General features: G+C 38.2%; 1 protein-coding gene across 1 annotated transcript in view; it reads left to right on the top strand.

Moving 5' to 3' along the window:
- LOC126973159 (fibroin heavy chain-like) overlaps positions 1-26689 on the top strand; it is a 79531-nt gene that overhangs the window by 25750 nt on the left and 27092 nt on the right. The window contains exon 4 of the mRNA XM_050820367.1: positions 3419-3499. Coding sequence (XP_050676324.1) covers positions 3419-3499 — 81 coding nt within the window. The remainder of the gene's footprint in view (positions 1-3418; positions 3500-26689) is intronic.

The following is a 26689-nucleotide window of genomic DNA, read 5'->3' on the forward strand; positions in this document are numbered from 1 at the left end:
AAATAATACTTTATAAAAGTATTAAATATTACATTTTTAACTGTTCAAATGATATAGACTTTTGTTCTCTCAAAAAAATTATATCTGTTGTCAGTAGTTTGCATTTATAATTAACTAGCTGACCCAGCAAACGTTGTATTGCCATATAAAATAATTAGAAAAACAATAAAATTTTATGGGTATAAAAATATGTATATGACGACCGATTCTCAGACCTACCAAATATATCGTACATAAAATTTATCGATTTTTTTTTCATATAAGAGGGGGTAAACGGGTAAGAGGCTCACGGGATGGGGAGAGGTGAGGTGGACCGCCCATGGACATCCGCAACATCAGGTGTGTCAAGAAATGCGTTGCCGGCCTTTAAGGTGGGAGTGTGCTTATTTCTTGAAGATCCCTAAGTTGTATCTGTTCGGGAAAACCGCAGCCAGGTAATTATTGATTCCTAAAGTGGCTGTGCGAGGCAAGTAATTTCTAACGAAATGCGCGGTTGTGGAATGCCAGACGTCTACGTAGTGTGGTACTTTTTAGTGGTGAACGCACACACTTGTGTCTTTTTGGGGTAGAATTGGACGAAATTTTGTCGGCCCCATTCCGAGACTTTGCATAGCATAGTCTCGATTTCAGACACAAGTTTGTTCCGGTTCTCGTCGACGCTATCCCGGGACATGTTGGCACGGCCGATGTATGAAGCATACCCTGTGCTGTCGTCTGCATAGCAATGAATACTGCTGATTTGCAGCATATCATTGATATGCAGAAGAAACAGTGTAGGGGATAGCATGCAGCCTTGCGGGACACTAGCGTTTATGGGGTTTAAGTCGAAGCATGCACCGTTGATAACAACCTTGATGCTCCGATCTGCCAAAAAGCTAGCGACCCATTTGCACAACTTCTCGGGAAGCCCATAGGACGGCAGTTTCGCTATAAGCGCTAAAGCGCTAAGGCATTAATGCCACACTCAATCGAAGGCCTTCGCTATGTCCAACCTTACCGCCAACGCCTCTCCCCCTTCGAATCAAACGCTTGCGCCCATTTATGGGTGAGGTATGCAAGAAGATCACCAGCTGAGCGACCCTTACCTCGGCGCGGCCTCCGGATACCCCACTCACCGGATGAAACACAGCGGCATAACCGCTATTTCACGCCGGTTTCGAGTGGGGGAGTGGTATTTTTCCGGGCGTGCCGGCCCAATTCGGTTGTGTCCGTGAGGACCCAAAATGGCACTACCACTCTTAAATTATTGTTCTATATTTGATTGCATCTTCCAACCCTACAGCGGTTTTGTAGATGGAAAAGAATGCTATAAAAATCGTGATTCCAAAAATATTTCTAGATCGTAGAATTGCGAAAATTTTAAGTTGTATGTATTTTTCAATGCTGAATCATAATAAAGTAAGAAATAAATAATTTATCTAAAAATTAAAAAAAATTAGGGTGGACTACTCTTAACATTTAGGAAGATAAAAAATAGATGTTGTTTGATTCTCAGACCTACCCAATATGCACTCAAAATTTCATGAGAATCGGTCAAGCCGTTTAGGAGTTTAACTACAAACACCGCGACACGAGAATTTTATATATTTGATTATGTATTATAACAAAGCACAAAACTTCATCAGCTACAATAGATACAGATCCCCATAATATATCGATGGAAAGGTCTTCGTGAGAAAAGATTAAAATTGTTTTTATTGAGTTTGTGATACTAGGTGATCAGGATCAAAAGCTATTCAAACATTTCCCAAGGACTTAAAATGAGGTTTGTTCATCCGAACGTGCCAACAATGGCTATTTGAACAAATTGGTTTGTAACACCAGAGGAATCACAGGAGTGTTGCCGGCCTTTAAGAAAGGTGTAGGTACGAGTTTTTTTGAAGGTACCTACCCATTTCGTATCGGAAACACCGCACGATCAACCAAAGATCCTTGAAAACCGCACTGTGAAGAAACGGCACACATTCCGATCGTGAGGATGATATCCTAACTTATGGCGTGTCGTGCGAAGGTGGAATTCGGCGGCACTCCCCGTGATAAGCGTGGTAGAAGACACACAATGAAGCGACGTCCAGTGAGCTCTGGGTAGTGGGTCCCCGTCAATTCGAGCAGCTCTGCGCTGCATGCGGTCAAATGGTTCAAGAGACAATGTGGGCCGGCTTGAAGTATTGCCTAGTATTCTAATATATGTTTGGAAAAAGTAGAGCTCGTGAGAAGAACTTACACGAAACTCATTGCTGAGTCCAATATATGAACCATGTTTAAATATATCAAAAATCACAAGAAGTAATAAATAATAAACTGTATAAACATAAATTATCGTATATTGGATGCATCAACCTTTAGAGCTTGAATTCATTGTTTGTGTAATGATGCTTCGTGAACATGATGGTCGTGATTACTGTCATAATTAGTAATTGCATCCAACAAAGACGTACATACAGGACGTATTTCGAGTCCTCTTTTCCTTATCTTTTATCTCAATGACAGCAAAATTAGGTTGCTATTATATTTGGTGGATATTGGAGCAGACCTGACCTAACCTGCTCAACCCTATATTTGGAAATTGACTTGCTCTTCCAAATCTAAACACACTTATACAGAGCTAATAAATTTTGAAACTCCTTACAGATAAACAATTACTACGTTTTCAATTTTTTATAACGATTCTTATCCCTCCAGAGTTAAGCTTGGCATCCCTGAGTACAGTAATGACAAGGAAACGTCTTTGAAAGATCGTCTTCAGTCGCTGCGAAGGAACGCTGTCTTCCGACTCGGGAGACGTAAGTTTCTTTATGTATTATTTGCATATTAATAGAGCACCAACACAGGATAAAAATAAATGGTTAAAACAAATACCAAAGTCATAATACAATCAATCATAATGTGTCCAAACGGTAAACAGCTATAGCCTAAATGTACCGGTCCTAATTTACCTCCCTGAACTATTTCTCTTGCTAAACAACTAAACTACATCTCAGCATGTATTAATTTTAGCTGTATTTTAGTACCCACCTAACCTACTGTAATTTTTGTTTAGTAGTAGCTTTACTTAGAATAATCACAATATGGTATCAAATCTATTGTAAAGTTCTATTATTGAGTCCTTAAATTATAATAAATCACCAAAAACATATTGTATTCAAACAATCGCTAAGTTCCATTAAAATGCATTTAAATTTTACATTTTTACGCGTGATTTCACGAAAACGCTAGACGTCAATTTGTCACGTAAACAAATACGCTGATTTATATAAGAACAAAAGTAACCTAACTTTAAAATCAATGAACTACTAATAAACTATCAATTCCACAGATTTAAGAGAGCGTAATGATGACAGTATAAATGCGCTAAGAGATGGCTTGCCACAGTCTATTGAAAAGTCAATGAAAGGTAAATCAGCCACAATTTATTCAGACAATTCCAATGAGAAACCGCGAAAGAAACAAAAAGAAGTAAAAAAGAAAGGCCGCGAGTACAGTTCAAGTGAAAATAAAAGTAAGAAACTAAGGAAAAAAAATACTTATGATATGAAAGAAAATATAAGTGGAAAGAGAAACAAAGAATACAGAGACCGAAGTCAATCGAAATATACAAAAGCGGAGAAATGGAGTCGTGAGGATATAAAGAAGGAGAAATTCAGCGTGAAGAAGAATAAAGATACAGATCGTTATTCAGAAGAAATTAGACGCAAAAAATCAAAGAAAATTTTACGTGATGAGACAATGGAGAACAAGAAATATGTTGAGAAGAAGGTCGAGATTAAGCGTGTGGAACCCAAGAAAAACTATTTCAAACCAGTCGTTAATAATTGGGAGAAACCCAAGATTAAGCATTATAATGAAAGGCCTGGGGGAAGAAGTGGTAACGAACTCTGGAATGTTAGGACCTCTATTCCGTTCATTGGGAAGAGAGGCATTTACGAAAATGAACGTGGTAATTAATAAATTGCTTAACACAAACATTATCTTTCTTATCGACATCGCACTACACGACTCAAAATTATCCTTATCACCTGTTCGTCCACAATGCGACTTTCAATGAAACTTCTTCCTCGCAAAACAAAACAGTAGAATGAATTTCGAATAAAACGCGAATACTTCGAAAAGCGAGAAAAGTCGGCTCGTTATAATTATGTTGGAGGAAAGGTAAATTTTTTTAAAGTATTATTACACATTTATATGATGAATATGGATTTTTTTATGAAAATAAGGGACAAGACGAGCAGAGCGTTCAGCTGATGGTAATTGATACGCCCTGCCCATTACAATGCAGTGCCGCTCAGGATTCTTAAAAACCTAAAAATTCTGAGCAGCACAACAATTGCGATCGTCACCTTGAGAGATAAGATGTTAAGTCTCATTTGCCCAGTAATTTCACTAGATACGGCGCCCTTCGGAGCAAAACACAATAATGCTTGCACATTACTGTTTCACGGCAGAAATAGGCGCCGTTGCAGTACCCATAATCTAGCCAGCATCCTGTGCAAAGGAACCTCCCACTGGTGTGAATATGTTTATTTGAAATCTTTCTCAATCCTTCGTTTTCAACAAAAATTACTCCACCTCAACCTCGGCGTTGTCCGGTTAGTCACAAGATTTGTTCTGCCGGCTTTTTCAGCGCGACTCCTTTCTGGGCCTTTAGACACAGAGGATTCCTCCATTCAAATAAAACCGATATATTTTTGATTCAACGTCACACATATACAATATTGTCGCGTAGCAACGCTTCGATGTATATGACGAGAGTTGTTAAACGTCATATCGTGCAGCAACGTACATGACGAGAGTTGTCAAACTTCAACACACTGATAATTTCAACAACTCCGTCCGTAATACTCGTAGCTTTAGCGGAAACCCGGTAACCCCGGGTTCGATACACCTATCAGTGTATGGAATTTTTTGGGTTTTGTAAAGTTAATGGAAATTTCTAGTAAGTTCAGGATCAAATCGAACAGAAAAAAAGGGATGGAAAATGTGTAAGCAGGATAAAAGTAGTTAAAAGAATTTTCTAGTACAATTTAAACTTAAAGATGGAATGGGAGAATCATTTTGAAAATAGAACAGATCCGGGGGTATATAAGCCGTACTAAGCGTGGCCTACGGCAGTTCTAGTTCTGACTCGAAAGTGTTAAGGAAGAAGAAGAAGAAAAGAAGAAATAGTGAAAAGTGGAAGTGTTCCAAGAAGAAGAAGATAGAAGACTTAGTGTTCGGTGCAGTGTGACGCGTTGAAGGTACCGCCGCCCACAAGAGGAAAAGCGGCAGACCGGCGAAGTGCAAGTTCAGAAAAAGTGAACGCAAATAAAGACTCGTTCCTATAAACGGAGTATTATTTCCAATCCCTGACCCACTCTCGTGACAATATAAAAAAACCTTAAAAGTCCTGGCTGACCTGGGATTAGAGCTTAGAACGTGTATTCAAGGAAGGAGACTCTGGATGGCCACAATCTCTTGAGAAAGAGTAATTTACTCATAGCTGCAACGTATAATAACTTATTTGCAGTTCTATACTGGTATTCTCCGAACCTTGTCGTCCTGCCACGTAACAAAATCAAAGTGTTTCCAGGACTATGAGACAAACTGTGTACCGTATGAAAAGCGCGATCTTAGCCGCGCGCCGTAGATACAGCATCTAGACAATTTTCCGCACCCTGACACAGATTGATAATCATTTACGATCGCCTAAGGATCGGGACCGCCTGGAGAGCCGTGGCGTCTAAGAAATTTCCTACGAGTGTGACAAAAGCTACTTTAGAGAAACGGGACGCAACATAAAGACTAGCCCCAAAGAGCACATCCACAGTGTACGCAAAATTGATAGCAACACCTCGGTGGTGGCAGAGCATGCCCTCACCTCCTACACCTCACATAATATAATTAGGTTCACTAAGATGGTAAAATATTGGCCTGCGATAAGAACTTTATGTCTCGCAGGCTTTTGGTAGACATTCAAATCAACCGGTGTCCTAATTTTAATAGAGACAAGGGAAGGTCTGTGCCACATACTCGGAAACCCGTGTTATTAACACAATGTATGTTCATAGGCACATAAGTGAATTTGTTTGAGGCTGTCATAACCATAATGTTAACACCAGGAACGGGCATAAATTTAAAGTGCCTACTACTCGGCTAAATCGAGTTACTAAGTCTTTTGTGGGGGCGATGTATATGCTTTTAAGATCCCAGAAAATGTTAACGATATAAACAAATGTATTACGTTATTCAAAAGAATTGTTAAAAAACGTTTGTGTGGTAAAGGTTAGTATAACATAAATGACTTTCTTAATGATACCACAGATTGGGAATTGAGTGACCGCCCTCAGGCTATTAAATAATAAGTTAAATTGTACAATATTACTATGTTAACATATTTTTTAGATGAAAAAAAAGCCCGCTGAGTTTGTTGCGCCCGTTCTTCTCAGGTCTAAGGCATTCATTTTGGAATGGGTGTTAGTTTTTGACTTTCAATAAGTGATGTCACATCCTATTTTGAATAAAAATATTTGAATTTGAATGTTATGATCACATAGTGGACATTGTCAGTAGATTTTGTGCACCCGTGAACACCAACACCTTCTGAGAGCTGCTGGTACTCCTGTGCTTAACAGGGTCCACCAGATCCTCCAGAAGCTATACAATTTGGTCATCCTCGAGGGCAAAACGCCGAAAGCATGGCATAGAAGTATAGGTGTTCTGCTCTTATAAAAGGGCGATAACATGCTTGTGAAGAACTTTAGGCCCATATCACTTCTGAGCACTTTATATAAGCTGTTTCCTATGGTTGTCATGAATTGTATCGGGCGCAGGTTCGACGACTTCCAAACAAGCCGGATTCCGAAAAGGCTTTATAACATACATACGCTGCGACATGTTAAACAGAAAACGGAGGAGTATAGCCAGCCACTATGCTTTGCGTTCATGGACTATGAGGCAGCCTTTGATTCGATTGAGACCTGGGTGGTGCTTCAGTCTCTCCAGAGACTCCCAAGGAGTACGTCTCAAAATGAACATGGACAAGACGAATATCATGTTCATGTCGCACCTACTCTCGTATTAATTGAAACTGTACTCTCAAAATTGTTGACGAGTACGTCTACCTTGGACAATTAATCCAGTTAGGCAGGTCCGCGAAAGAGGTCTCTCATCGAATCCAACTCGGAGGGGCAGCGTTCGGGAACTTCCATAAAATGTTCTTGTCCCAAATACCACAGTGTCTGAAGGTGTAGGTTTTCAACCAGTGTGTGTTGCCAGTGATGACTTACGGTTCGCAGACGTGGTCGCTAACTATGGGCCCTATGAGAAAGCTCATGGTGGCTCCGAGGGCAATGGAGAGAGCAATGCTCGGAGTTTCCCTGTGAGGGCGTAGGAGATTCAGAGTCACCGACATAGCCCAAATGATTGCGAAATTGAAGTGGCAGTGGGCAGGGCACATAGCTCGACAGACAGATGGCTGTTGGCGCGGTAAAGTCCTCGAATGGCAACCACGTTCCTACCGAAAGACGCAGAGTTGGTAGGCCCCCCACAAGATGGACCAACGATCTGGTCAAGATCGCCGAAATACGTTGGAAGAGGGCAGGTAGTTTTTTTCACATTCAAAAAGTGATGTCACATCCTATTTTGAATAAAAATATTTGTATTTGAATTTATTCGTACTAGAACTACGGCTATTTGGACCTAGCCGTGAAGTGTTCATAAATGAAATAATAGTTTCTTTTAATAATACACCGACTGTGAACACATTTAAACAAATATTTAAATTGTAAACGATATCGTAATGACGTCATTCATTCTACTTTATTTATCATTATCAAATATTTTAACAATATAAAATAAAATAATACTTTATAAAAGTATTAAATATTACATTTTTAACTGTTCAAATGATATAGACTTTTGTTCTCTCAAAAAAATTATATCTGTTGTCAGTAGTTTGCATTTATAATTAACTAGCTGACCCAGCAAACGTTGTATTGCCATATAAAATAATTAGAAAAACAATAAAATTTTATGGGTATAAAAATATGTATATGACGACCGATTCTCAGACCTACCAAATATATCGTACATAAAATTTATCGATTTTTTTTTCATATAAGAGGGGGTAAACGGGTAAGAGGCTCACGGGATGGGGAGAGGTGAGGTGGACCGCCCATGGACATCCGCAACATCAGGTGTGTCAAGAAATGCGTTGCCGGCCTTTAAGGTGGGAGTGTGCTTATTTCTTGAAGATCCCTAAGTTGTATCTGTTCGGGAAAACCGCAGCCAGGTAATTATTGATTCCTAAAGTGGCTGTGCGAGGCAAGTAATTTCTAACGAAATGCGCGGTTGTGGAATGCCAGACGTCTACGTAGTGTGGTACTTTTTAGTGGTGAACGCACACACTTGTGTCTTTTTGGGGTAGAATTGGACGAAATTTTGTCGGCCCCATTCCGAGACTTTGCATAGCATAGTCTCGATTTCAGACACAAGTTTGTTCCGGTTCTCGTCGACGCTATCCCGGGACATGTTGGCACGGCCGATGTATGAAGCATACCTTGTGCTGTCGTCTGCATAGCAATGAATACTGCTGATTTGCAGCATATCATTGATATGCAGAAGAAACAGTGTAGGGGATAGCATGCAGCCTTGCGGGACACCAGCGTTTATGGGGTTTAAGTCGAAGCATGCACCGTTGATAACAACCTTGATGCTCCGATCTGCCAAAAAGCTAGCGACCCATTTGCACAACTTCTCGGGAAGCCCATAGGACGGCAGTTTCGCTATAAGCGCTAAAGCGCTAAGGCATAAATGCCACACTCAATCGAAGGCCTTCGCTATGTCCAACCTTACCGCCAACGCCTCTCCCCCTTCAAATCAAACGCTTGCGCCCATTTATGGGTGAGGTATGCAAGAAGATCACCAGCTGAGCGACCCTTACCTCGGCGCGGCCTCCGGATACCCCACTCACCGGATGAAACACAGCGGCATAGCCGCTATTTCACGCCGGTTCCGAGTGGGGGAGTGGTATTTCTCCGGGCGTGCCGGCCCAATTCGGTTGTGTCCGTGAGGACCCAAAATGGCACTACCACTCTTAAATTATTGTTCTATATTTGATTGCCATCTTGCAACCCTACAGCGGTTTTGTAGATGGAAAAGAATACTATAAAAATCGTGATTCCAAAAATATTTCTAGATCGTAGAATTGCGAAAATTTGAAGTTGTATGTATTTTTCAATGCTGAATCATAATAAAGTAAAAAATAAATAATTTATCTAAAAATTAAAAAAAATTGGGGTGGACTACTCTTAACATTTAGGAGGATAAAAAATAGATGTTGTTTGATTCTCAGACCTACCCAATATGCACTCAAAATTACATGAGAATGGGTCAAGCCGTTTAGGAGTTTAACTACAAAAACCGCGACACGAGAATTTTATATATTTGATTATGTATTATAACAAAGCACAAAACTTCATCAGCTACAATAGATACAGACCCCCATAATATATCGATGGAAAGGTCTTCGTGAGAAAAGATTAAAATTGTTTTTATTGAGTTTGTGATACTAGGTGATCAGGATCAAAAGCTATTCAAACATTTCCCAAGGACTTAAAATGAGGTTTGTTCATCCGAACGTGCCAACAATGGCTATTTGAACAAATTGGTTTGTAACACCAGAGGAATCACAGGAGTGTTGCCGGCCTTTAAGAAAGGTGTAGGTACGAGTTTTTTTGAAGGTACCTACCCATTTCGTATCGGAAACACCGCACAAGGAAGCTCCATCCAAAGCTTTGTCGTGGAATAAAGATCCTTGAAAACCGCACTGTGAAGAAACGGCACACATTCCGATCGTGAGGATGATATTCTAACTTATGGCGTGTCGTGCGAAGGTGGAATTCGGCGGCAGGAACACTCCCCGTGATAAACGTGGTAGAAGACACACAATGAAGCGACGTCCAGTGAGCTCTGGGTAGTGGGTCCCCGTCAATTCGAGCAGCTCTGCGCTGCATGCGGTCAAATGGTTCGAGAGACAATGTGGGCCGGCTTGAAGTATTGCCTAGTATTCTAATATATGTTTGGAAAAAGTAGAGCTCGTGAGAAGAACTTACACGAAACTCATTGCTGAGTCCAATATATGAACCATGTTTAAATATATCAAAAATCACAAGAAGTAATAAATAATAAACTGTATAAACATAAATTATCGTATATTGGATGCATCAACCTTTAGAGCTTGAATTCATTGTTTGTGTAATGATGCTTCGTGAACATGATGGTCGTGATTACTGTCATAATTAGTAATTGCATCCAACAAAGACGTACATACAGGACGTATTTCGAGTCCTCTTTTCCTTATCTTTTATCTCAATGACAGCAAAATTAGGTTGCTATTATATTTGGTGGATATTGGAGCAGACGGTACTCGCGTGTATAATTGATTCTTCTTTCATTGCATGTTACCCGGCGGAAACTGTATAGTGTTGTTTGACACGATTGTTCGATATTCACTCACTTTTTGAACGTCAAAAACTACCACCCACTCTAAATAGACTGCCTCAGACCTGAGGAGAACGGGCGCAAGAAACTCAGCGGGCCTATTTTTATATAAAAATATGGATTACTGTGATTGTACTACAATAAACAATTATAATTAAAAAGCATCAGGGTGTTCGCTTCATTCCCAGACTGTTGTGTCTTTAAGAAAATCGTTTCTTAACAATTCTTTTAAATTTCGTAACACATTTGTTTTGTATTTTTTCTGGGATCATATTGTAGAAGCATATACATCGCCCAATAAAAGACTTATACTAACACGACTTAACCGAGTAGTAGGCCTAACAAGTTTATTTCTCTTAATTAAAAATTAAATTCTTGATATATTAAATCTTAAAATAATTTTTTTTCCTCGTGTTATCATTATGATTGTCACAATTTCTAGCAAATTCCTCAATGTGCTAATGAACAGAATATTATAAAGAATATATTGAGATGCAACATTCAAAATCTTTATTTCTTTAAATTATTCTCTTAATGATGCTTTTTTAGGACTTAGGTTATACATAGCGCGAATAGATAAAACGAGGTAATACAGCCAAAAAAATACGGGTATCTAGTTCAGACAGGAGTAGGATAGGATCTCCAATCGAGCGAATGTCAACAGTAAAAAATGAGTACCTTAATAAAATACCAGACTTGGACATTGGTGCAGATGGGCTTACAATATTTATATATATGACTAGTGGACCCGACAGACGTTGTCCTGTACACACGTCTTAAATTTGAAAAATCGGTCCAGCCGCTAGGAGGAGTTCATTAACATAACACATGAGCAGGAGAATATATACTTATATGGACGGAATTGAGAATCTTACCAATCTCAAATTCACTGGAACACACAGAAAAATCGTCAAAATCGGTCCAGCCGTTTCGGAGGTAGTTCAGTTACAACAGGCGCACAAAAGAAATATATAATATTAAGATGTACTAAAATTAATTACAATTAAATAATGTTGTGTTGTATTATTTTAAGATACTAAGGGACGAGACGAGTAGGAGGTTCAGCTCATGGAAATTGATACGTCCTGCCCATTACAATGCAGTGCCGCTCAGAATTCTTGAAAAACCCAAATACTCTGAGCGGCACTACAATTGCGCTCGTCACCTTGAGGCATAAGATGTTAAGCCTCATTTGCCCAGTAATTTCACTAGCAACGGCGCCCTTCAGACTGAAACACAATAATACTTACACATTACTGCTTCACGGCAGAAATAGGCGCCGTTGTGGTACCCATAATCTAGCTGGCATCCTGTGCAAAAGAGCCACCTACTCCATTAGAGTTAATTTTAAATTGAACATATTTCGATACACTGTAATTTAAGTAACATTATTAACTACTATAATCCTAGCGGTGTAATACACTAAGAAAGGCAACAGCTAATGAATGTGTAACCCTGTAAGTTATCTCTACACTTAGATGTATATTTTTTATTTTTTGTTTGTAATTAATGTATTAGTGTGCAGTTGTTGGTATTCCTAATAAATAAATATGAATGGCAAATTGTTGGAGATGTGTAGTGAACCTTGCATATAATATGTAGATTGTAGATGAACATATTTCTTTTTATTTGGTTGAGTTCTCGTGCCTTGCTCTCTTAAATGCTACTATCTTATATATTGTAATTTAAATTATTTGTAAAATTAAGCTGTAAATGTGTTAAAAGAGTGCCAATAAGTTTCTTGTTACTTCTTTTCATTAAAGCTGAACCTTTTCCTAAGTGGTGGTAAATGTAAAAGAAAACATTTGACATTGACAAACATTGAAAAAATGACATATTTCAAGTGTAATCATATTTACCTATCAAATAAAATAGATTAGATTTGATATCAGTAATATACTTTTTTTTCACAAGAATATCGCCTTTACTTAAAACCATCCTTTCATAGGTACATCTTTTCGAATGACTGCACATATTATAGGTTATAGGTTATCACGGGCTACTATCCCCAACTCGACGACTATGCCGCGCGTATCTTACGTGGTGAGGTGGACGGCTAATCTTGCCATCCTAGCTCCTCAAGGTAGTTAATCAAACCTCTGATGTCACCCATGACCTCGGGGAGAGTCCTCGGTGACCCCAGGTGTTTGATTGGACGATCTCACCATTCTAATAACAGGTCCATTCGAGAATGTCCTATGTAATCTCATGAGATCTTCTTTTATGATAATCGAAGAATGGTGCACACAACATCAGCTAACCGCTAATCCATCAAAGACTGAGCTAATACTTTTCACTAACAAACGCAATTTTGGCAACCTTTCATTACCTAAGTTGTTTAATACCGAGATAAGCCTTACTAAAGAAGTTAAATACCTAGACAGTAAGCTGCTTTGGAATAAACACATAGACCACAAGCTGGAAAAACCATGTATAATATTTTGGCAGTGTACAAGACTCGTAGGGAGAACCTGGGGTCTTGCTCCAAAGATATGTAAATGGCTATATACAGCAGTTATTAGACCAATTATCACCTACGGAGCAATAGCTTGGTGGCCCAGGACAGAGCTAACAACCGTACAAACCAAGCGATCCCAACGGCTGGCCTGCACAGCCATAACTGGTTGTATGCGCACTACGCCAACGTCTGCCCTAGAAACCATTCTAGGGCTCACACCGCTTGACATACATATCCAACATGAGGCGACAATGTCGGTTCTCCGCCTGAAGCTGATGGGTGTATGCAAGAATGATGACTGCCTCACAGGAAACCTCTGGAACAGAGTAAGGAAGAATTTCCCACTCTGTGAGGCACCCTGTGATAGAATACCCAAAACACACATCTTTCAAAAGAATTACCGTATTCAACTGTTCGAAGTGGGAGCAGACTGACTGGTCTGCTCCGAGGTGTAAATGAACTCAGAATTTACACAGACGGTTCCAAAATGGCAGCCGGAACTGGAGCTGGAATCTTCTCAGAGGAACTGAATATACACACCTCTATACCCTTAGGCATACACAGCTCCATATTCCAATGCGAATGCATAGCCATCAAGGAAGCTGCAGACGCGATACTAAGAAGGAAAATACACGGATATTATATCCGTATTCTATCCGATAGTACGGCAGTTCTGACTGCGCTGGGGAGCAACACCTATAACTCAGCGCTGATATACGAGTGTCACCGATCCTTAGAACGAGCTACCTCTAACAACTGGGTAACTCTGCAATGGATCAAAGGACACAAAGTGCCCATAGACGGTTGGGCCTTTGATGGCTATTTCGCCAGTATGTTCCGGGTGCCAGTAGCTGTTGAAAACTCTCCGGATGTGTTAGTATTCTTGGTAGATTTCTCCACCAAGGAACCTTTTGGTTTCCCTCCAGGTCCCATTTTAAGGGGTTTGTTGGATCTGTTGTTCTCCATGTTAAAACCGGGTTAGATTTCGTTCCCCCCGTTCCCCACCCTCCACGGAGCCCGCACCTGGGGATGGTTAACTTAACCATCAGGGCTACGAAGGAAATATAGGTTTAGCTGGTTGGCGTCTTGCGCGACATCGGGAGCTCGAGATGGATGGCTGATAGATCGATCCAATCCACCAGATCCTCCACCCATTCTTACCCCGTCAGCATGGCCGAGCACCTTCCCCTTATGGGGACCAACCTTACCTCGCCTGTGACCCCGCCAAGGCTGGTGACTATTACCCACGTGACGGCTACTCACGGGGCTACCGTTTAGCTTGAAATCAGGGCCAAAGAGAGCGTATTACGTTACAGGGGTAACTAAACCCCGACCCCTGTCCCGCTCAGCTCCCCAGGATTCCGACATCCCCGCGTACGGCGATCAACTGCGCAGGCCGAACGTGCTATAAAATCTTCCGGTTGGCACCCACTAACCGCCGGAAGAGTCGAGCAGATATTAGCCATTAGCCAGCAAAATCGAGCAGAATAACTAATCAATCACTGGACCAATTTTACCAGGGCGCACCGGGGAGGTAGGTGTCGCTCCATTCAGAATGCCTCAAAGAGGTTTCTTTGTGGATTCACTCCTCCGCCCACATGTGGAGGTTTCTGCTGAGCGTCCCGACTGCACATATTATGATGATGGAACTATACACTATACCTTATTACATAATATGTCTAACGGCCGTTCCCAATAATCAGTCTATCTCATACTTGAGATAAAAATCGTAACTATCGTTGACTTTTCTGTCCCAATAAACTTATCGACGGTAACTCACCTTATCCGTACACGCTGTCTGTCAATGGGACGACGTACAGCTTACCAGCGATAGAAGTCTGTATGGAAATTTCAATGCACGCGTCCCAATATAAGGCGATAAAAATTACTTACCGGGTATATTGGAACAGCTTCAGATTATTGACAGCTAATTACTGACAGTAGAAGGTAGTAATTTATCTCTATCTGTAGATAGTTTATTGGGAGCAGCCATACAAATATCACTAAAGATAGGAATACCACTACTGATGTTCCTTCTATGTTCTTCACGTATAGCAGCTTCTATTAAAAATATTCTTAAAACCTTCGGTTTCGTCAAATTGAGGTTAAATTTTCGAGCAAAAAGCTGTCAAATTCAAACATTCCTTCGCAACTTAAAAATGTTTTGGAGTAGGTTTAGAAATTGTTGAAATGTCAAATAATGTTCGTTCGGGACGAAACTTCGGAACGAAAGGAACCATAGTAGGAAACACCCGAAACTTTGATCGATACTTCGTTTTTTGTTGAATAAGAGTAGACCTACAGTTCTCATTCAAATTCAAGTTTTCCGAAGCGGTCGTGTAAGCCTTGACATTCGAAAGTGTAACTTTATCTTTGTTTTTAACCTAAAATTAATTTTTGATTTCATTTATATCAAGATAGCCATAACATTACTAGGATATCCTACTCATTTGAAAAAAAGAGTCCACAAAGTTGGTGTGCAAGTAAAAGAGTTAGTGAAAAACGTGCAGTTGTGATCTTCTTTTAGGGAAATAAGACGAGCAGGACGTTCAGCTGATGGTAATTGATACGCCCTGCCCATTACAATGCAGTGCCACTCAGGATTCTTGAAAAACCCCAAAATTCTTAGCGGCACTACAATTGCGCTCGTCACCTTGAGACATAAGATAAGATCTTAAGTCTCATTTGCCCAGCTATTTACTAGCTACGGCGCCCCACAGACCGAAACATAATAATCCTCACACATTACTGCTTCACGGCAGAAATAGGCACCGTTGTGGTACCCATAATCTAAACGGCATCCTGTTAAAAGGAGTCTCCCACTGGTTAAATCTGCCAGAAATCAATATCATGCAAGAGAAAATTCAGGATTATTATTTTGTAGATGGAAGGACAAACGAGTACCTGATGGTAAGTCATCATGAAGATGTACTACTTACTCGCAACCGCGCGCTAAACCTGCACGATTAACTATAAACCTACGCGACGAGTGGGGAAGATGTTCTACGATTTCGCGGCCGCGCGCCGAACCCTGGAAAACCTCGAATACGATATCCACAGTGTTGAAATCATAATTTTGCGTGGCAGCCATCTTAGATTTAAAAATGATCCCAAATTTGTTCTCTGCACCCTCGAGAATCTCGGATACGATATTGATAGTGTTGAAATCATAAATTTGCGCGGCGGTCATCTGGGATTTCAAAAAACAAAATGGCGTGTAACCGAAAATCGTTACGATTTGCTGTAAAATTTCTCTCATACGTCGATAAAGAAGTTTCACTTCAAAAACGTACACACAGATTGGTAAACCGATCATACATTGTTATGTGGCGGGCGGGGATCGAACTGGGGTCTCCTTGGTGAACTACTGAGAGTTAACGTCTAAGGCCCGATTTTACCAATGACACTTCAAAGTGAGTTCAATAAAACACAGTTTTACGTAGAATGCCAGTTTTGATCTAGATTAAACACAAAGCGATTTCACCAATTTACATGTAATAAACAATAGAATGTATCAAATACCTGTCAAAAATATCATCGATAAGTATGAACAAAATCAAAAAGGATATATATTATGTCAATGTTTCTCTTACGATAACGATTCCTTCCTTAAAGGCCGGCAACGCTCTTGTGATTCCTCTGGTGTTGCAAGCGAATGTGGGCGGCGGTGATCACTTAACACCAGGTGACCCCTACGCTCGTTCAGTGCTATCACTGTAGAAAAATCCGTTCCGTTATGGACTGCCAGTATACTGCCGCAGTACCATAGGGAAATATATGACGTCATAAATCGCCGCCATATTCTACTGTGAGCACTGGCGTTTTCGAGGTAAGGTACTCGCAGTACTTTGATCACGTGATCAGGCAAAACCACTCGAGTGCTTTAGGTTTTATAAACAATACCTATAGTTTAATCCCAAATATTTTTAATTTGACAGTACTCCAACAACAGTTTCTTAATGAACTAGAAAACTTTAATACACGTATTCGAATGCTGCGTCATAAAATGCGGCTGACAGTATACGGGATTGCGTTCCGTTTTAAATAGTAACCAATATAACTAAGTTGCTATAAAGGAACGGCTTCACAATATACTAAATTGACGTCACACTGTACAGTGGTCGCAGTGTATATCGGAGCATACCCATAATATGTTGAGCGTCCAAAATTAGATTGTCAGCATTTAAACGCGTTTAGGCTATAGTTTGTGTTGGTGAAATCATAATTGAATCTGTAAAATCTTTTACAAGAGTAAACTTGGTTTAGTGTTTTAATCGCGTTCTATTTCAATAAATCGGGGCTATGGAGTCAAAATAATTACAATAATTTAAATTTTTTCTAGATCGCAACGATTGACGTTAAAATTATTTTTTCAATAACATTTAACCATAAATTAAAATTTGTTATTGACATTATAATTGAATTATTGCTGTTTGCTTTGCATTGAAATGCGACGGCGTAGAGAATTCGCGACGTCGCTAGGGTTCCTTAGGAAACAATAATAATATTAATAATATTAACACACTTTTTACACAAATTATGTTGCCCCAAATTAAGCATATATAACCTGTGTTATAAGTTGCAAGACAACGATATATTTAATACAATAAAAAAAATAAGCCTTTATTGCTGTTACTAATAATATTTTTTTTAAATATATATCCTTAACTAATTGCTTACGATTTTATAACAGCGTGTCCTTCGACAAAGGCCTCCTCCAAAAACTTCCATCTTTCTCTCTCTCTCGCCATTCTCATCCATTCTTGGCCAGCCACTCTCTTAAGGTCATCCTCCCATCGTTTTATTAGTCGTCCTTTGCTTCTTTTGCATTCTCGTGGATACCACGCCGTTTTGATGTTTGTCCATTTTTCGCTTTTAACGTAGCATATGTCCCGCCCATTTTCACTTAAATGTTTTGCATACAGTTTTGACATCTTTGAATTTAGTTGTCCTCTTAATTTTTGTTAGTTTTATTTTATCTCTTCTTTTAATTCCAGTAACACTCGTTTCGATTCCGTTATTGGCAGATTTCGCTTTTTTTCAACAACTTTTCTGTTAATGCCCATGTTTGGCAACCATACGTTAGACATGGCAAAATATAGGTATTATATACTTTTCTTTTTTCTTTAATTGGCATATCTGCATTTTTCATAATCTCGCTAAGGGACCAAAATCTTTTCGAGGTGTTGGCTATCCTTCTGTAAATTTTTTTAGGCATGGTGTCAGTTGCGGCTATAAGCTGACCTAGATAAATATACTTCTTTACACATTCAATTTTTTTGAAATAGAAATAGAAACCACTTTATTAGCAATAAAAAACACTCACACAAAAAACAATAATTTACAATATTAATTAAAATATTAAAATACTAAATTAAATAACGTAACAAATATTATAAATAATTAATAATAAATAAATAAAAATAACAGTGTGAGCGTGATTCCCTGCTAAAAGGAGCTGACTCAGTATATTGTTGTGTCAGTGCAGAAGACACCAACACAACACTGGTTTTCAGCAGCCCCTCGTGACATTTGAAGTAGAAAGTTCCTTTAGTCTTCCCATTGCAAATTAATTTGCGTAGGTATCAAAGTAAGTAGTGTAATAAAATAAAAATAAGTTAATAATTGTAATAATAATAAATTTTAAATCATACTATAAACTATACGTAACTGTATATAATATAATAAAGGAGATATAAATGAGATATAAATATATTGGTGAACATTAAATAATGATAAAAATACAGAATTGTGTTAATTTATAAGATACATTGCACATCAAGGATAATTATTATATAATGATTCTAAAATAGTTTTTTTATTTTTCAATCTAAAATTTTGGGCATTTTTTAATATTCTTAAAGGTGGCGGTAAATTATTCCAGCACTTAGTAGCACTGTATCGGAGACTACCCCTGAACGCTGTTGAATGATGCCGGGGCACCGCTAATATCTGCGAGGCAGATCTGGTCTTTATATTATTAGCATTGCGTTGCCCCAGCCATTCAATATCAATCAATACCCTTAATCTTGCCGGCATCCTGTGCAAAGGAGTCTCCCACTGGTACGCGTCTGCCCTTGAATCAACTCAAGCGTTCAAGTTCTGAGAAGTATTGAAGTGCTCGACATCTTAACGTAAATAGTGATTCAACTACAATTCAACGGATATCTGGTATCATTTAGGATGTACTATCAGAAGAAGATTTTATAAGAACGACATGTGAGCACCACGCGTGAGCGGCGTGGGTGGCTCTACTAATTGGGACAGACCATAAAATAAAATAAAAATAAAATAAGCCTTTATTGCTGTTATTTTTTAACTTAATTAACAAAACATATTAAAAGTTTAGTAGAGGTAACAAAATAATATCATTTACTTAAACTAACTAGGTGCTATCGTTGGCATTCGGTTATTCTCTCCTTGCAACAGCTTGTCTTTCGACAAAGGCCTCCTCTAAGGCTTTCCACTTGTCTCTATCTTTTGCTATACGTAACCATTCTGGGCTCGCTGCTTTCTTAAAATCATCTTCCCATCTCTTTGTCTGCCTTCCTCTGCTTCGCGGACTTCGGACAGACCATATGGCTACGCAAAACTATTCACAGGTCGCCCTGCGAACTGGGCTACCCGAGTTCGAATGAACGCAGCCCATGAGACAATTCGTCTCTGCGTTACCATTATGGAACTTATAGACACGCACGAAGATACGAACGGAGTCCTCGAAATCTACGCGCAGCCAGAGAGTAGACAGGTCCCTACCGTCACAAATGCCAAGACAATGTCAGCTATTTTTTTTTCTGAGGCTTAAATTATGCCATCATCACTCTGCGATACCGTTAGGAATAACAAGGTTAAACGATGTTTAGTTAGCGTAGAATCGAAAGCCGCTCTTGAACCGACGCGGGGATAGGCTGGATATATTACAAGAGTGTCGTAATAATCCAGTAAGTCTGATCTTTCTTTTCTTTCTGACTTTCCCACATTCAATTCAAATCAGAATCAGTTTATTCATGTAGGTCACGGAAATGACACTTATGAATGTCAAAAAAAAAATCATATTGAATCTACCGCTACTTCGTAAAGGGTTGAGCTAATGAGAAGAAGTAGCAAGAAACTAATCGCCACTCTTTTATATCAAGATTTACAGATCATTTCAATTACAATATAATATTGAAAATGTAAAATGATGCAACGAACACACTCAAACGTCAAATAGTCAATGTCTTACACGAGTAAGTCAAAAAAGTAAATGTAAATTAATACAAAAGTTATTGAGTACAGTAGCTGCATCATCCACATACACCATAAATAAATAAAGGTATTCTGTGAGCATTTTATAAGCGATTATAAATAAATAAACATGTATATATCCATACATATATATATACACAATAACTTTTAAGAAACTGAAACCCAGTCTCCGGCAACAGGATCATCCTGCCACCACAAGCAGCGCCCGTTCACGAGCATGACGCATGAGCCAGCCATCGCCACCCTCAACCATATCTTAGGACGACCCGTCCCATGTCGCCGCCACAAGCAGTGCCATTTAAGCGAGCATGATGAAACCTGTTACGAGAACTCAGCAAACAACAACAAAATAATCCTAATTTACGTATCATGCAATACTCACCAAATACCTCTACTTACAATTTGACAATTCTGCTTAAACTTGTAATTAATATTATTGTTGCGTAGCAACGCTTCGACGTATATGACGAGAGTTGTCAAACTTCAAGACATTGTTAATTTCAACAGCTCTGTCAGCAATACTCGTAGCTCAGCGTAAAAGTGTTTACTTTAGACGCTGTAGACCCGGGTTCGATACACCTACCAGTGTATGGAATTTTTTGGGTTTTGTAAAGTTAATGGAAATATCTAGTAAGTTCAGGATCAAAACGAACACAAAAAAAGGGATGGAAAATGTGTAACCAGGATAAAAATAGTTAAAAGAATTTTCTAGTACAATTTAAATTTAAAGATGGAATGGGGGAATCATTTTGAAAATGGAACAGATCCGGGGGTATATAAGCCGTACTAAGCGTGGCCGACGGCAGTTCTAGTTCTGACTCGAAAGTGTTAAGAAGAAGAAGAAAAGAAGAAGTAGTGAAAAGTGAAAATGTTCCAAGAAGAAGAATATAGAAGAGACCTAGTGTTCGGTGCAGTGTGACGCGTTGAAGGTACCGCCGCCCACAAGAGGAACGGCGGCAGACCGTGTAAGTGCAAGTTCAGAAAAAGTGAACTCAAATAAAGACTCGTTCCTATAAGCGGAGTATTAATTCCAATCCCTGACCCACTCTCGTGTTATTATATTTTACTAATATTAATCAAAAGCTCAATCCTTTAGGGTAATCAAATCAAGATCACCTTATTCAGGCAGGTCAAGGAAATGACTTTTCTTTTTATATCCACCTCCTTTGAGGGTTGAGCTTTAATAAGAAGTGGCAAGAAACTCTTTGTGGCAATCACTCACAAATCATTTCAGTTACAATATATGTAAAGTGATGCAGCAATAATACTCAAACTACAAATAAGTACTCAAAAAAAAAGTAAATTAATACGTAAAAACAAGAGCTATTGAGTACATTCACAGCCGTCTACTACTGTATCAACAATAATACTAGGCCATGGTACAGTAGATGCATCAATCCACACAGACCGTAAATAAATAAAGCGACCATTTTATTAGCAATTATAAAAAATATAATTTTTAATTTTAAAACCATGAGGTAGTTTCCAGCCACAGGATCATCCTGCCACCGCAAGCAGCGCCCGTTCACGAGCATGACGCATGGGCCAGCCATCGCCTCCATCGACCATATTTTAGGGAAGGGCACGACCCGTCCCACGTCGCCGCCATTAGCAGATAGACTCAGCTCTGCGACATACGCCGTAAGAAGGATTAGAGAGTACACGAATGTTGCGACCGCTAGATTAGTGTACTTCAGTTATTTCGTACGGTTCGTAACGTAAAAAGAATTCTAAAGGAATGAATTTTGAGAAAATAATGGCTTTTTTGCCTTTTTCGAATGCCCTAGTGGTCCCGGGACATCCCTATACTTTTACACCTCGAGGTCGCACATTGACAAAGATATATAATACATGTTATGCTACAGTGCTTACGTGTTTTTTGTAATAAATGCGGAACCCGAATTAAATTACATTAATCGTGATATTATCTGTTCAAATAAAACCAATTACTGAACATCTGTGTAAATTGTAAACATATTCTGTTCATTGAAATATTTTCGTATAAAAGCCAGAGTAACTTGAAGGAAGTTAAGTTTTCACAGCTTGAAAATGGCCTCCGGTAAACTGGTGGTACTTCTGGCTTTGGTAAGTTTATCATAAATATTACATTTATAAAATAAAACTGTATGTTTGTTAGACACATGAATAATTAGTCAATCAATTTTCTTTCTTTGCGAATTTGGGTAATATACAGGTGTTGAATATATACGAAAATATATGAGCAGCTAAACTCTGCTTAATTACAGCATGCAACATTAAAAAAAAACATATTATTATATACAATTACATAATGTTCTTAATATTATTATCTAAAATGTCTAATGTTCATTAATATAATTATTATATGTCGAAAATCTAAATGTCAAACAATTAAATAGATGACAAAATACATAGTTAAAAATTTTCCGTAAGGTTAATCACTGATTGTGTGGTAGGCATATCTGGTGCTGTTGCGATTTTGAAATAAATTTAAATTACTTTTTACAAATACTATAATTGCATTGTGAGAATTTTATATTCTTTAAAATACGGCTTGCAGCTATCTGTAATTTTTAATTTAAAAATGGCCCTTAAACATCTCTTTTGTGCCTTAAACACAGCTTTTTTTCATTACCCCAGAATATAAAACAATATCTTAACAGAGATACCATATATCCGTGGTAAACCGTCAGTAGCACCGACACGTTTACTGTTTTACTCAACATATAAAGTGCAAAGGAGAATTGCCTTAACTTAGTACAAATATGAAATTAGACAAGATATTTTTACAAATGTAATGTCTCTATCCTTCGTCTTACGTCGTTTATCATTGAAAGGGCTGGACATATTTTCACGGAACTTTCAGTACTAGATAGCTCATGCTATAAGAAAATTAAAAAAAAACATATTATTGAAGTAATCTACTTCAATAATACGTTTTTTTTTTAATTTAATTTAAATAACATTCTACTTTACTCTTTGTTTGAGTTTGACGCCAGAGAAAAACTTAAAGCATTTAACTAATAAACGGTTGCCTCTCAATATATTCTTTATAATGTTATGTAGAGTCACATAAGCGAATTTTCTAGAAACTGTGTAATTATAATTTTAACACCAGAAACAAAAATTAATAATTGGTTGATGTACATGCTGAAGATGTGAGAAAATTAACAAAACGAATTTTTTGCTAAATTCAAAAATAACTAAAGCATAAATTGCTTTGTATACCACATTTTGGTATGGAGAAACCGCTACCAGGACTTAACATATCAATTTTATTGGAGGCCCTGAGGAATGAACCTTCAAAATAAGCGCGTACACATTTCTAAAAGGCCGGCGACGCTCCTGCGGTGCCTCTGGGGTTGTGTGAGAATGTAGGCGGCGGTGGACACTTAACACCAGGAAACACGTACGCTCGTTTTTTCCCCTTTTCCATAAAAAAGGCCTACTGGGTTCGTGGCCTGCTAATGTTTCTTTACAAATGGGTACCTTCTAGATTTTTGAAATTCAATAAGTTATTTTATAATCTATTTCGAAAAAGATTTGTGTCTGTGCCGTTTGGTGTCGAGACATTTGGTCCGTGGGGCCCAGAGGCGCGGAGAATGTACAAAGTACTATCTTCTCGCCTCAATAGGGCTACTGGAAACCCAAGCGCTGGCAACTATTTTGGTCAACTGATCAGCCTGGCTATCCAACGTGGAATGCTGCCAGTATTTTTGGTACGCTTCCCCTTAATAATTTTAGTGCTCTTATTTTATGACTTTTCATTTAAGTAAAGTAAAATATGATGTTGAACAGGTCGCAGCAGTGGTGGCGACCCCTACCTTCAAACAGGGGAACTACGGAGTCGCTAGAGGCAAGGTAATAAACCTCTAAAGTATTTCATGATAAAGATATTTTTATGCTATTAAACTTATATAATATAATAAATATAAAAAAGTATTTTTTTATATATTTTCATTTAATAAATTAATAAGGAAATAAAAAACTATTACCACGTACTGGAAGACGTAGTGTTGGTAGGCCCCCCACAAGATGGACCGACGATCTGGTCAAGATCGCCGAAATACGTTGGATGAGGGCAGCGCAGGACCGATCGTCGTGGAAATCTTTGGGAGAGGCCTTTGTCCAGCAGTGGACGTCTTCCGGCTGATGATGATGATGATGTAAAAACTAATTTATAAAATTTAAATAAAACGTAGCAATAATTTAATAATAATACAAGAAATGAATATTAGTTACGTAAGGTTTGGGTCAAGTGTAGAAAACTAAATATTGCGTTGTTAGTAAAATGGAAAATTTTGCGTAAGTATCTTTGGCGATTTTTTTCTATCGAGACCATTTTTTATTACAGGTGAAATTAGAAGTGAGCGTTTCAGCGGGTATTGGATTAATATTCCAAAAACACCAACGTAAGTATTATAAAAAAAAATAAAAAGTATAATTTTAATAAAATTTGGGGAATGACTTTGCGGAATTCATTCCAATTTCAGATGCTATAAACGAAGTATTTGTGTGTTAATTCCACTTAGTTTCACTAATCAGTTCGACGTGTGTTTCGCATTTACGCAAGGCATCGTCAGGAGCTACTTACTCTCCAAACGCTGGAAAGAGAAAGGAAGTCAAGGAGATTGTAAGTAAGTACAGTGGTACAGTACATTTGTACTTCCCTAATCGTGATCAATCTCGTTCCAGCAGTTGGAGTTAGAACATCTTCTGAAGATGCCTTGTGGCGGGACATATTTCGGAGACAGTTTTGTGAACTTAGCGGAATAAACACATAAAACAGTTGAAATAATAATCTTAGATATAATACATCTAGATAGACTATGAAACAGCTGTGAAAACGTCGAAAAAATATTGAGTTTAACCTCTATTTTTAGCAATGCATGCACACAAATCGCGAGTGTAAAAAGTAGCTTGTCATGCACATAAACTATTAAACCTGGCCTGTTTTCATGCGTTACCTTACAGCAAGATACTCTATTTAGACGTATAAACGGGGCATAAATAGGTACTATACTTAATATTTCGATTACAATTAAATTTCATTTTAAATGCTATTTTAACCGAAGTATTTATTTAAAAACTGTTTAACGGCCGTTTCCAATATTCAGTCTATCTCTTACTTGAGATAAAAATCGTAACTATCGTTGACTTTTCTGTCACAATGAACTTTTCGACGGTAACTCACCTCATCCGTTACACGCTGTATGTCAATGGGAGGACGTATAGCTTACCAGCGATAGAAGTTTGTATGGAAATTGCAATTCTCGTGTCCCAATATAAGGCTTTAAGAATGACTTATCGGATATATTGGGACAGCTTCAGATTATTGGCAGCTAATTACTGACAGTAGAAGGTAGTAATTTATCTCTATCTGTAGATAGTATATTGGGAACGGCCATAAATTTGCCATTCAGTTATATTCAGCTATCACATTACATACATACTTAATTGTTATTTATTTTTTTCAGCTAACTCGAGAATATGTAACTCGTTTATTCACCAAAACCTCAAAAGATGCAGTGAGTATCGAAATAACAATAAAATATTTTTGTATTATATTAAAATACTTATATTTTATCATAAGCGGTCATAGTCTTACAATATACTAGCATATAGATTACAGACAAACATACAGCTAGATAAAAAAGGAAAGCGTATCTATAGTTAGTTAGACAAGTCGTAAACCAGTGGGAAGATGCACAGGATACTGGCTAGATTATGGATACCACAACGGCGCCTTTTTCTGCCGTGAAGCAGTCATGTGTAGCTAGTGAAATTACTGAGCAAATGAGACTTAACATCTTATGTCTCAAGGTGACGGACGCAATTGTAGTACCGCACAAAATTTTTGAGTGTTTGCAAGAACTCTGAGCGGCACTGCATTGTAATGGGCAGGGCGTATCTTATTGATGTAACACGAATGGGTTAGCAACAAAATAAAATTTATGAGATTTTGTAACTACCATAACGACATCAATACCACGCCGTACCCTCGACCTGGCTGCTGTTTCAGATGAGGAACACCCATTAACAGTTTGTTCTTCTTCTTTTCAGATCGGCCGACTCATATAAATGAACTGGTGACATTTATCACAAACTGTAAGTAATATTTTTTTGTGTCGGATAATTACAATTGATATAAATAATCTATATCTATCTATATATATAAAAGAGAATGTATGTTTGTATGTTCCCTTATAACTCCTAAACTCTTCGACCGATCTCAATGAAATATATATATATATAATTAATATGGCAAAACAACGTTTGCCAGGTCAGCTAGTATTTTTAATAAAATCCTTACGTCCTATATGTATGTATATAAATATGACCAAAACAATATGTTTGATAATACTTCTTCTTACCATTCGTCTGAGCCAGTTTGCAGTAGAACAGAAACAGACACAAACGTACCGCATTTATATCAAAATACCAATTTGCATGCAAGAATTATTGCCCTTTAATAGATTTAAATCGGTAATACTTTAATTAAAAAGTTTATTACACTGTAAATGAATA

This window comes from Leptidea sinapis, chromosome 2, assembly GCF_905404315.1.
Source record: "Leptidea sinapis chromosome 2, ilLepSina1.1, whole genome shotgun sequence".
NCBI classification, from domain to species: Eukaryota; Metazoa; Arthropoda; class Insecta; order Lepidoptera; family Pieridae; genus Leptidea; species Leptidea sinapis.